At 31.5% G+C, this 14,104-nt stretch overlaps 1 protein-coding gene, 1 non-coding gene and 1 pseudogene across 2 annotated transcripts; all 3 read right to left on the minus strand.

The window, feature by feature from the left end:
* Positions 1 to 4: 4 nt before the first annotated feature.
* On the minus strand, positions 5 to 4,012 carry LOC129317496 (selenocysteine methyltransferase-like; annotated as a pseudogene).
* A 3,537-nt stretch (positions 4,013 to 7,549) lies between these two features.
* Positions 7,550 to 10,395, minus strand: LOC129317516 (serine/threonine-protein kinase STY13-like). Its single transcript, XM_054961832.1, has 7 exons — positions 10,080 to 10,395; positions 9,608 to 9,977; positions 8,977 to 9,086; positions 8,596 to 8,801; positions 8,314 to 8,488; positions 7,972 to 8,106; positions 7,550 to 7,880 (listed from the first exon to the last, which is right to left on the minus strand). Exons 2-7 carry the CDS (start codon positions 9,930 to 9,932, stop codon positions 7,677 to 7,679), a joined length of 1,155 nt encoding a protein of 384 aa, XP_054817807.1. The 5' UTR covers positions 9,933 to 9,977; positions 10,080 to 10,395; the 3' UTR covers positions 7,550 to 7,676.
* A 3,531-nt stretch (positions 10,396 to 13,926) lies between these two features.
* LOC129296837 (small nucleolar RNA R71) lies at positions 13,927 to 14,033 on the minus strand. Its single transcript, XR_008590005.1, has one exon. It is a non-coding gene; the product is annotated as a small nucleolar RNA R71 (small nucleolar RNA).
* Positions 14,034 to 14,104: the final 71 nt, after the last annotated feature.

Here is a 14,104-nt window from a genome sequence, read left to right on the forward strand (position 1 = left end):
GAAGTCACTCTGCGGCAAGAGTTGCAGATCTGCGAGAGAGTGTCCTGTATATGCCTCTGACAGTAGCTGGCGTTGTTCGGCAACAACCTCCTACAAGGGAGGCTCCCCCAGCTCACACCATTTATTTACATACATACAAATCTTCATCTGAAACCCCGGTATTTTCTGTATCAATAACGTACAATCAGTACTATCTATGTTCCTTATTCACTATGTCAAAAGTGAATGCCTTTTCTTGGGTGGGGTCAGAAAAGTGAATGCTTTTTAAATGATTAGATAGATCGCAATATGCCACCTCTGTCCAACAAATATAACAGATATAATCTACAAACTTTCGAAACCAGAGGAGGAGATCCTCTGATTGAAATAACTATTAGGCACTTGTAACAAAAGAAAATAAACACAAATAGCCCTTGAAAACTAGAAAAAGCTGTGCTTCAAAAATATACAGAAAACTGCAGTTGTTGGACTCGATTAAATAATAGCTAATGTCTATGAAGTGTGCTGCTCATATGGTCTGAAATCACGAGTTAGATAACTTGTTCAGTTTCATCATATATACCATATCTTTCATATGTAAACTTGCATATAAAAGCAGGTACACAGTCATTATTGCAAGCCATCCACAAAAATCAAAAATAAATAGTTTTTGAGACCAAATAAGCATGTGTCAAGACCATCGTACTAACAAGAAGCATCAGTATTTTACTCCTTGTTTTATTTGCAACACTTTTCACTGTGTCCACTTTTGTTATATCATCATTTTTAGATGCCACAACTTCATCTCTGTAATCTATATTGGTTTTTTTTAAAATGGACATGACCTCTCGATCCTTGAAAAGCGATGTAAAATGTAACAGCAGAAGCAGAGAAAAGGAACTTACTACCCACTCCTTTTTGTCACCATCGTAGCTTTCCCCACTGTTCGGATAGATAACAATTGGTTTTGTAGTCACCTGAAGGATTAGCATGTCAATCAAAGACAGCACTTTACAAAATGGCATCCGACAATATAGTAACTAATTAGAACCAACATTTATTCTTCAGCAAATCAGAAATGGAAGAACAAACGTGGCAATTTTCAACAAGCAACAAATAGTGGCTCATGAACAGAGAAACGACATCAAGGTACAGGGTTAAAATCTATTTACAGCTATACCAGCAATCTTTTTAGATACAGTTAAGAACACACCTGATCAATTTGCCATATTTTGCAATCTGACACCCACAACATATGTATCTATTCAACATACCCAGATAGTAACCGGGTGATCAAAACGAAAACAACTAGACGAGGTAGACACTGAAATTGCAGTAATTCATAAAAACCCAGAGAAAAGAAGGGGCTGAATGAACATTTTAAAAACAAATGGAGAAAAAGAAAGTCCATGATCCAGCCACGGCATGCGCAAACAAAGACAATATACATACACCCAAGTATATTATTCAAATTAAATTAGGTATTGAAGAACCTGATGATATACCTTCTTAAGCGATAATATTAGTCCATGTATAAATCTAGGGGGAGTGCAGTTGATTCCAACAGCAATAACTACTTTGCATGACTCAGCAATTGAGCCACATTCAGCTAAAGGATCACCACTAACAACATTAATTCCGTCCTTGGAGTTAAATGAAAAACCATGCAGGAATCTTTATTTTTCTTCTTCTAGAAGCTCTGCGTAAGCCTAAATAATAAACAAGCATAGTAGGTGAAAGTCAAAACCAGAAGGAAAAAAATCATTGGAAGCGAAGACCATTAGCATTCCAAGCTTACTATTTCCACCACAGCTAATTGGTTTTTGTACCATTCCAGGATACTGGATATTATGCTCAATTAGTTCCCGTCTTAGTGTCTCACACAATATGTAAGATTAATCGAGTAGCAATCATACAGACCCTATCTAAAATGGAAACTTACTACTTTCTCAGTTTCTTTTCATCAATCTGAGCAAATGGCAGATTTTGGGACCAAATTCTTTTGGGACGACTATTTCAGAAACAGGGGGCAGTTATAGTGAGAAAGGTTAAGAGACAGAAAAAAAAAAGCCTCAGTCATGAGAAAGACTAGAATAAAGACTGTTCTAGAATAGAAATCAGTTGTTTTCTTTTCTCTCTCCAGACATATTGTATGACAGCTTACAAAGTCCTCTAGTTGCAGCTCACAGAATTTGCAAAAGTGCATGAAGACTAATAATAAATGTAATTTACAGAACCGAAATAGAAGCCTTATTTCACGCATTTTCAGATTTCTCCTCCAAGAAGGGTTGCTTCATGTTCTTACTGGCTTTGTTGAAAACTTTTGTTCCCATAATCAATGAATTATGTGGTATAGAAAGTAATCAAAACAATTCAAATAAATTTATCCGTAATCTTCTCTACTGCCAAGACATTAGATTTTAGTTCTAAATGCAATAAAGTTGGGAGTTTCAGTTCCAATTTATCCACGAAGGATTCCAGTTCACTGAATTTCCAAAACTTTGAAGATACCTGAGCTTCTAGCTTATTTGGCACTGTTTCAAATGCAATTAAGTCAGCACCTGAATCTGCTAATATTTGAACTCTTCTCCTATGAAAATCTTTCAGAGTTTCCAACGTAATGCCATCACCATAATCGCCACTGTTAAAAAGAAAATATGAGGAAATGTGATTACTGACAAAACTAGTTTATGAGCTAGTTTATGAGCGTGTTTATAAAACTCCATTCTTTTTCCAAACTTGTTTATAGTTCTTAATAGAAAAGCTCAACAGTGCGCATGCGTGCAAGTAGCTACTGACAGTGTTCAACCAATATTGTGACGATCATTGTGACTTTCAATCAACAGTACAAAACTTACATGGTGCCATACCTAAATAAAATCAGAATTAATGCATTGAACAGCAAAGACTGGTCGTATCACCTTACTCTGACCCATCAGCCAAATAAGCTCCATAGCTGCCGAATGATGCTGCCACCAGGATCGGACGTTGTTTGAAAACTTTACCATCACGTTCATCTTTCTGAACAAGATGTAGCACATCTTTCATAATATATGCGTCGAGCTTCGAGAGCAATTTCAACACTTTTTTTGAGCAAGGCTTCACTTTCTTCGTTAGAATAGCCTTTAGCTCGAAAACCTTGAATGGTGGGCCTATGCAAACCACAACGGCCTCAAGTTCGTTTCAAGACGAGCAAACATATGAAAGCGCATCCTTAGCGAAAAGTACTTACCTGATAAGATGCTGTGATTAAAATATCGGCACCATTTTCAAGGTAATCAAGATGCACCTGCTCCATCAAGTAGGTCCGTAAAATTACCCAGCGTCTAAACTTACTAAACAGGAGAAAACAACGAAGACAAAAGAAACCTGTCGTAAATCCAGTTAAAAGATGAACGGTGATTTCAGGTTCAGAAACCCCAAAAATGGCAATATAGAGACGGAGCTACAATATTTTGCAAAATAGGAGAAAAGCATAAATAAATAACTAATTACATAAACAAACAAATAAAATTTACAAGGTTCACAAATATGAATCAATAGTGTGTGATGCTTGTGCACTATGCCACTAGCTAAATCAGAATCATCAGACTCCGCAAAATTGACAATTCCCAGAGAGAGGCCACTACTCTCTGGAGTGGATATCGGGAACAATTTTGGATTCCAATAACTACTAAACAACCCGGAACTGATAGTTTCAATCTGGAAAAGAGTACCTCACGAATGAGGTGGGGCGAGGCGAGGGGCATTGGCACTCCAAAGAGGCTCGTTGAGGTCGGCACCGTGGCGTTCGAGCTCCGTGGCGAGGCCGCCGTCGATGACGGCGGTGCCACCTGCCTGACGAAGGAAGTCAGTGAGCAACGATGACATTGCGGAGGGCGTGACAAGGGCAAAGAAACAAGACGTTGGCGCAGAAATGCCTCACCCCGCTCCCAGATCAGGTCTACTGATTACTGTCCAAACTCAAAGTGCAAACACGGTACCAGGTTTTCTGGGAGCTATCGACTTATTTAAGGTGAATCGGCAAATGAATTTTAGATCCAGGAAAACTTGCAGAACTTTTCTTTCGAAACTTTTGAAAACGGCGTACCCTGTTATTAGCAAAGATTAATTTTAATCTTAACTAACAAATAAAAAAAAAATAACCTAAAATTTATTAAAAAATGACAAAAAATTACAATAAATGCTTCAAAAAATTATGGATAAGAACCTAAAATTTAAAAAAAAAAGATTGTTTATAATTTTTAGATCATTTATTGTAATTTGTGAGGTTTTTTTTATGTCATTTTCTCATCCAATAATATTTAAAGTTAATTTTTGTTAATGATTAAATCAAATTACATCATTTTTTAAAAATGAAAAATAATTTATTTAATGAATGAGTTCATGGTCTATAATTCTACTAGATTTAAGGATATATTTGAGAGATATGATGAAATGGAAAGCAACATTAATTAATGAAAAATAAATGAAGGAAAGTGGAAGAGCGTGGAATGGAAAGCAACATTTCATTGATGTAGGTTTTATTTAAAAGAAGAAATGATTTTATTAATCATTATGATGAATTAATTAAAATTAATAAATTTGAATTATATATAATTATGTTTTGCAGTTTTATAGCAAAAAAAAAAAAGTGAAAGGTGAGAAAAGGGTGAGATTGATGAGAATAATTTTATAAAAAAATTTATTTATATCATGTCATTTAATCATCTGACTTCAAATTGAGGTCAAGAAAAATGAACTTAAAGCTCTAAATCATTTTACACTTTTTTAAAAATTTATCTCAAATAATGTATAAGGCTTATAATCATCCCATTATATTCCATTTCATTTAAAAAAAAAAACTCCCAAATATTGTTTAAAATTTTGAGAATAATTTGCTCATTTATTCTGTTATTTAAAAAATTATATTATTAATCTTTATAAATTACTGAAAATGCTATATTTGATAGTTGTGAAGCCGCAAATAGTATTATAGTTTTGAACTCTTTGTAATACTCATGTAGGATTCTAGATCTTCTTTTATAGTTTTATTTAATTTTCATTATTTTCTATGACTCCCGAAAAATAAAAACGACGGAGTCAGGGGTGTATGTAGTAGCCATGCAGGGCTTGGCTCCCCTCCACTAGCCTTTCCTTCCATTTCCTCCCCACTAACTATAATAAAATCTGCACTATCCATATTTAATGCAGAATAAATTTGTATGATTCAGATTTAAAATTTTTATTCTTTATTTATATTTTTATTTTATACTTATTAAATTTAAAATTAAAAGTTTTGATAAATCTATTTTATCACCCATCAAATAGTCCAAATTTAATTTGAAGGGTCCAAAAATAAATATTAAATTTTTATAAATTAATTATTTAGATTTACTCTAAATGATTTGGATTTAAATTTTTTAACTTATATAATTTTTTATAAAAATATTTTTTTTAGAAAGTGTCAATCGGGAGATTATCTTCACTTTTAACTTATGTTTAGCAAAAAAAATTTATAAAAATTTAAAAAATTAATATTAAATCTGAACTTTTCAAAGTAAATCTAGATATAAATTTATAAAAATTATAAAAAAATTTGAAATTAAATTAAATTGAACATATTAAATTTTTACTGTCCAAATTGATAATAGAGTAAATTTACTAAAATTTTAATTTTAATTTTAATAATATAAAATATAAATATAAATAAAAATAAAGATATTAAATGTGACCATCCAGATTTAATCTCCACCAAATCTGGATGGTTCAGATTTTATTTTAGTTAGTGGAGAGGAAATGAAGAGAAAGTTAGGGGAGAGAAACGAAGTCTAGCCGTGTAGTCAGTGACAAAACTAAAATTATCTTGAGTTCTTGACATGAGCTAAAAAATATTATGCTTTAATTTTTTAAAATGTCATGTTTATCAATTTAATATTTATTTTGGTAACCAGATACTCCTATATTTTAATTTGCAACACACACACATATTAGTTTTTAAGATTTTACATCGTTATACATAAATTTGTATTGTGAATTGATCAACCAAATCTGTACAAAATGGACTCATCATCTTTTATTTTTATTTCTGGCACAAATAGAGAAGCCGTGATTAAGGGGTGAATGATGTGGTAATCAAGAAAATAGCAGTTAAAGTGACAATTTTGCAATCAGTAGAGGGAGAGTGGAGAGTGCGAAGGTCGGTGATGATGTGTTTCGTTGGAGTTGGAGTGAGGGCGATAAGTCGGGATTGAGTGAGAAATGCGATCCGCCTAGTGGCCGGCAATTTGCATTCTTTGTTTGGGCTTCGGTTGTCCACTCATTGTCACCATCATTCATTCCTCCACGCTCGAGACTGCGTCTTATTTTGTGCTCTCGGTTTCGGTATTACTCTTTTGTCTCCATGCTGGCCTCACGATTCCGGATGATCAGATCCTTGTCCCATTCCATTCTCTTTTCAATCCTGAATTTTGATAAAGACATTATAATGATTTGTTTGATAGACATTGAACAATGGATGGATGGTATTGGTCACATGTGGTTCATGGTTATGTCTATAATAGTGGTTGGTCATAATTCGTAAGATAAATATTGGCGATAAGTTGATAGTAGTTAGCAATGGTCGAGGATGGAGGATGGTGATGATTAGTTGACAAATGACCAACATGTGATTAGCTAAGTGATAATGGTTAATAATAACGGTCAATGGCGGTGACCAACGTTAATAGCCATTGGAAATTAACAATAATAACCGGTTGACGATAAAGGTTGGAATAGGCAGACGAGGGTAATCGATAGCAGCAGGGTCATGACGGTAATTTTCAACAACCAAAAATAATGTTTTTAAAAAAAGCATAATTCTAAGATATTTATTTTCTAATTTTAAAAAATAAAAAATAAACATGTTAAGGATATTTTAATTCGAAACACTTATTTAAATGAATTATTTATTTAAAAAAAACGGAAACAATTTTTAAAAGCACAAATCAAATAGCCCCATATTTGTTTAGATTGTTATTTTTATCCGAAATTATAGTCATCTTCAAAGTTGAACGGGTATAAATGTAGCTGAAAGAATCCCGGACCATGATAGAATATAAAATGACAAAAGAATCTGTATTAATTTTTTTTCTTGATATTTGTTTGTTTCTATAAAAAATATTTAAAAATTGGCAGTCAAAAATCTTTAAAAAATATTTATTTTATTAAAATCATAAGATTAAATTATCACTATTACTTTTTGAAATTATTACTCGTATTTATATTGTTAATATTAAATTTAAACATCCTCATAATATCATTTAAAATTGAATAATAAATTCAAACAAAATGAATATTAATTTTTAAAATCAACATGATTCTTATCACTTTTTTAGATTTTAAATTTTATTTCTCAAAATTTCATACTCTCAATCTTACAAAATTTGACTAACTAAAATCATTTCCCTTGTTTTGAATCAGAATATAATCTTAATTAGCTATTTTTATAGCGCTGTCCACCACCAATTAAAAGCTGATGTCTAGACTCAGTTTCGTCCACTAAATGTCGAATTTGAATCTTCAAAATATAGCAAATAAGTGCAAGCAAAAATTAAAATAAAATGCTGCTCTAATTCAAAAAAAAAAAAAAAAAAAGTAAAAGTCTACAGAGATCTAGCTCCTACCATAAACATGATAAAAGGAAATCAGAACATAGATGAAGAGAGAGATGCAGAAAATTAAAGGACTCCACCAGGACAAAAACACCAAAAACTAGATTGGTCCTTTGAAATCATGCGTCTTCCCTTGCTTGTATCTATTGCCTCCAACATTCTCACCACTTCCTCCATCTGAGGACGCTTGTCCGGGTCTTCATCCCAACATTTTCGCATGATTCTCGACAGTGAACTTGGGCAACATCTTGGGATTTCTGGTCGCAAATTCTGTTCAAAGGTACAACAGTTTCACTCAATGCAAGACTCGGCTAATGATGCGCGGCATAAAGCTGAAATTAAGAGAGGAAAATTTGCAAACCTGTCGGACAACTCCAGTAAATACGTCAGAAAACTTGTGAGTAGGATAAGGCAAGTCACAGCAATATATCTCCCACAAGCATATCCCAAAGCTGTAGACGTCACATTTCTTATTGTAAGGCTTACCATTAAGCACCTGCCACCAAATAATTGTTCTTCATCTGTCTAGAATGCAGAAATCTATACACCCCACAAAAAACGAGAATAGTAGAATTTCTAGAAGCGTTTTAGTGAAATGAGTTGTGCTTATTGGAAAATTTGAGCATGATAATGATCCAGTTAGATTATAGTATATCAGAATCAGACTTTTGCAAAGTAGTAATAAAAACAGGTAACAGGTTACCTCTGGTGCCATGTAGCAAGGGGTTCCAACCCCCCCAGTCATTTCACATGGGTTCAGAGCCTCAATTCGAGCAACGCCAAAATCAGCAATTTTCGCAGTTCCGTTTGCATCCAATAAAATATTTTCTGTCTTCACGTCCCGGTGCACAATCTTCTTTGAGTGAAGATAACTCAAACTAAAATTGACCGCACAAAAAAAGACACCATTGTAGTCAAATACACCTATTATATATATAGCCTTACAAGAATTCATTCCTGATTTTGCGAGAAGCGATAAACTGACCCTCTGGAGAGGTCCAAAGCAAGTTGGATTGCAACATCAAAATCCAGTTTCTTCCTTCTGTTCTTCATCAGAAACTTCTTCAGCGTCCCTCCAGGAACAAACTCAAGAACACAACAGGCCTGGGCCGGAATAAATGAATAAACTTCATTTGATATGTCTTCAGAAGAAATTTTCACAAACGAGTTCCCAATGGAAGCTCCAACAAACTGCATAGAAATTTCATCATTATCATCTAGTTTTATTTATATAAGAACTAAAACAATCTATAATAGTCTGAATCACATGTACGATATGTACAAGCAGTCCATAAATTCTCATTTTCTGTAATTGTGTGTCGTCTTGTTCCTCCAAAAGCAGTAGATCAGGAAGATTTATGTATACCTTTGTGACATTTGGATGGTTAAGCTTATGCCAAGCAGCAACCTCTTGCTGAAACGATGCCCGAATAGCGGCTGCTTCCTTGTCAGTGTCCCTCCAATCAAATACCTTCACTGTGAATGACAGTTATCACATGTTCATCAAGGCACAATGGAAATACAGTCCAATAATCAAATAAAAAACAACATATAACAATGTTAATAAAAACTGAACCAGAACGACCAAAAACACTAGCCAATTCAATTATAAAATTGCCGGTCCAATCTAGAATCATGTAAATTTTTTTTTTTAAAAAAAAAAAACTCGAGAACTCGTAAAAATGTCAAACCAATAACAGAAATCAATGAAACAAAATAAATTGATGGTTCAGCCGGTTCCCATTAAAAAAAAATTAATCTTTGAGGCACGGTCCGCTATTAAATGTCATGAACACCCTAAATTAATTGTGTGCGTGTATAATTAAGACTCACTCAACCACGGTTTAATCTAACGGCGCTTAATTATTTTAACATACGCTCCGATTGTCGAAAATTTGCAAAAAACCAACGAATCTACTTTTACAAGAATATAGCAATCCATTCATGAACGAGAATAAGAGCATGATCGAATCATTGGAGATTCAGCAGAAATTTACCAGCAACGTCTTGGCCGTCATAAACGCCACGGTAGACTGTTCCATAGGCTCCGTGATCGATAGCACGCCGTATGTCCAATTTGGAGGAATCGATCTCCCAGTCTTCCTTCCTCTTCCGCGTTGCCTCTCTCGACAAAACCTTATTCAAGTGCTTGTCCAGCTGACAATCCCAATCCTTGAAATCAATCTTGTCCGCTCTCACACATATTCCTCGATCGTTGAAGCTTGCACTCTTTTCCTTCACCTTTGAAGACAACTTCTTTTCTTTCGAGTCAGGTTTTTCCACAGCGTCGTCTTCCACGGTGTCATTCAATTTCTCGGCCATGACACCCCTTCAGACCTCGGCCTTGAAACTTGAATTGTTTTTAATCTGCGATGAAAGCAAACATGAATTTTCACCCAAAACGGTGACAGATTCCAAAGAAAAGTAGGACCAAAAAGTTGGCGAAGCTCTCGTTGGAATCTAACTTACCACAAACTGAACAAATCAGATTAATATAATCCGAATTTCGTTCCTGATTCACTTCTGTAATTTTTATTGGGACAGCATCTAAACATAGACGCTGAACTTCACCCAGCAATGGGTTCGGTTAGGAGAATGAATTTGAGTTTTACTATGTCAGCTGTCACTGCTAAATATAGATTATTAAGAGCTAAAAAAAAATGTAAAAGTCAACGTATTAAGAATTTCCAAAATGTGAGGCGTGCTAACGAACTCTCTCTCCCTGTGATTTTTTCCGGCGACGGATTCTCTTTTTCTGCGAGGGTCGGGCTAGGAGTGGTGCGACGCCCCGAGCGCGGCTTGTATGGAACATTAAATATTACATAGATAAAATAATATCAAAATATTAAATTATACCACATAGATAACAACATCAAAATATTGTTCGTAAAAAAAAAATCAAGATATTGAAATTATCTATATGCTAACATAAGATTGCGATAATTTTTTTTTCCCTTTTTCTGTTATGATAAACTATCCTTATAATTAATCTTTTTCATCAATACTGGAAAACTTATCAACAAATATAATCATTGCTTATGATGTGGACTTGGCTTAATGAATGACTTAAATCTATTAATTTAAATGAATATCTCACGTAATATAATAATAATTATTCAATTGAATTAAATAATTAAAAAATATTGTCCTAAAATATTTAGGAAGCATTAAATTTAAAATTTTTAAAGACGACAACATATATGAGAAATGCTTTAATTTTGGAAACCATTTTAAATTTTAAAAATAAAATATATCTTGATAATTTTTAAATATTGATAAAATTTAATAACTCTAATTAAAATACTCATTAAGTAAATAGACTTGAACCACTCACTAAATTTAAATTCATACAATTACAAGTTTATAACATTAAATATTATATTGTTAAAATTATAAGGATATGATTTTTTTTTCTTTTCTGCCATGTTAAACTATCTTTATATTATATGTAATATTTTATACCTCAAAAATATTAAAAGGGGAATGATAATAAAGTCATAAAAAATTGATAACAGTTAGATTTTTAATAATATTCTTTAAAAAAATGAGTGATTTAGACAATTATAAACTAAAATTTCAATAACAAACTAATTGCTTCATTTAAAATTTTAAATATTTTATTTATAATTGAAATTCTTAAATTTACAATAGTTAAAAATGATATTAACATTTTATTTTTTTAAAAAAAATTATTTGTGACCTAACATTTTTTAATTCCCCTTGAAGATTTAACTGTCACTCTCCGATTTTCCCACATTAAAATTATCTTTGTGCTATCATTTAGTCACATAATTATAAGGCTGCAATAAGGTATTTTTCTTTTTCTGTTATGATAAACTATCCTTATAAATGTTTTAAATCAGGATATTAGATATTGTATCAATAAATATAATTATTAACCATGAGCGAAGCTAAAAGTATATAACATGAAATATTATATGAAGAAAATTACAAGGATACGATACATTTTTTTTTTCTTTGCCAGGATAAACTATTCATATATATTTCTTTCGTTCAAAAATGTTAGACATTTTTAATTGAATCTCACTTTCAATAAAGTAGTTAACTACTTTCTACTAACACTATCTTTTCATATTTATCCCTATTAAACATCCATAATAAATATAAATTTATTATCAATAAAAACACTTTTAAAAAAAAGACAATGATTACACCTCGAAAGATTAAAAATGACTTATATTTTTTAACATCTAATTCCTCAAAAAATATCATATATTTTTAAACCAAGGGAGTATAATCTTTTACATCTCAAAATATTTAAATTATGTATATGCTAACGCGTGGTCTTATAATTATAAGTTACCATGAACTTTTTTCTTTTATTTTTCTGTGATATGATATTATATATTATATCAATAAATATAATCATTTATCATTAATCACTAACATAACGGGTGCTTGAAATAAATATTACTCCAACTTAAAAATAAAAACAGTTTTAGTAGGAGCCGACGAAGTCTACTGTCGTTCAAGTTATTTTTCGCTTTTACTAACGATTTGAGGTGCTCCCTGTAATGAAGTATATACATATACCTGATAAGTGTGTATTTTATAATTAAATAAGTATAGATTTAAATTTAAATTTAATTATATTTATTAAGATTTTATAGTTATTTAATTGATATTTATATATTTTTCCTTATCACTTAATTATAAGATAAAAAATAATTTTAATATAAAATTCACTCATATATTTTTATCTTTATATTTTACAGAGAAAAAGAATAAACCAAATAAAAGGAAAAAAGAAAAAAAGAAATATATATATATATATATATATATTAAAGTCCCATATCGATAAAGGAAAAAAAAAAAGAGCCTCTACTTTAACTATAAATACTCCCTCCATCAAGAGGAAAGGCATCTAATCACTTATCTGAGTACCTCAAAAATTCTCTCTGAGATATTTGAAGCTCGTAGAAGCATTATGAAGGCTGAAAGTGAGATCATTGAGAAGTTTTACAAATTATAATTATTTTTTACTCCTTAATTTTTTCTGTGATCATTTTTTATAATTGAGAATTTTAAAACAGTGTTATTTAATTTTATTATGTGTTTCTAAATTATTCAGTTGGGATAAAAATGTAGCCCAATTGAGGAGCTAGTTTTCTATTTTCTTTGTTTTGACTCTTTGCATTTATATTTATGAATATTTTTGCTTTTTTCAATTATATTTATTTCTCTTGTTCTTCATATTGATTTAATAACTGGCTACCATTTAATCAAGTCTATAAGTAATTTTGATAGACTAGGAGGTGAAGAAATAACCTAGATCTAAAGAAATAAACAAAAATAATTAGGCTACGAATAGTTCTAAAAATTTATGATGACTTAAAATATAGTTTCACAATTTAATTAGTTGCTTGGGTATCGTGAGAATGAATTTATCACTAATTAAAAAGGGACTAATAATTCAAGAGAATTTTAAGACATTTTAGAAATAGTTGTCACTATAATTGATTCGAGTCAACCTAAAAGGTAGAAACTAGTAACTTATAGGGTGAATCCTAAATCCTAACACTTCAAGTGATTGTAATTTCATCATCATTATTTTCTTTTTTTTAATTTTATTCTTTATACTTTTATCAAATTTATCCATTTTATCTATTTTTTTTGAACTATTAATTATTTAAATTAGTAAAAGTGTAACTTTCCTGTGAGATTGACACTTGAAATACTCTAGGTAATTTATTATTGTGATCTCGTACACTTGTGAGAGTGACAAGTTTTTGATGCCATTGCTAATGAAGTCACAAATTTACTAACTATTTAATTTTTAGTTCATTTTAATTTTAAATTTTTATTTATTTATTTTTTTATGCAGCAGAGAAGTTCTGGTGATGTAAATTTGATTCCTATTAATCTAGAAATTGAACGATTTTGCAGAAAAGATAGATCTCAAAGAAGAAATATGGGTGATGAAACTATTTTAGAGCCATCCATTACATTTAAAGATATTCAATGCCCATTTATCACATCTAATCTGTCATGCATCCAATTGAGTACGAGAGGACGTAATTATGAATTTAAGAATATTCACTTAAATGCGCTACCTAATTTCAACGGGCACCGAACTGAAGATACCTTGGATTTTATACGAGAATTGTATACGATAATTGATATACTACTGCTAAATAATCTATCAGATGATAATTTAAAGCTATGTTGCTTTCCATATCGTTTAAAAGGAGAAGCTCGTCAATGGCTTTTACGATTACCAAAAGCTTCCATAAGCTCTTAGACAGAGATGTATGAGCAATTTATATTGAAATATTATTCTCCTCAGAAGACTTCAAAATTAAGGGATAAGATTCACTTCTTCACACAGCAGAATAGTGAATTGTTCCATAAGGCCTGGGAGCATTACAATCTCCTCATAAGCCAATGTTCCCATCACCAATTTCCACACATACTCTTGATGGATTTTTTTTTATAATGGGCTGAATGCTGAATGCCAATCAAAAGTTAATAAT

Source organism: Prosopis cineraria, unplaced genomic scaffold (genome assembly GCF_029017545.1).
Source record: "Prosopis cineraria cultivar Desert tree isolate PC_DT_omini unplaced genomic scaffold, ASM2901754v1 PC1, whole genome shotgun sequence".
In the NCBI taxonomy this organism is placed as follows: domain Eukaryota; kingdom Viridiplantae; phylum Streptophyta; class Magnoliopsida; order Fabales; family Fabaceae; genus Prosopis; species Prosopis cineraria.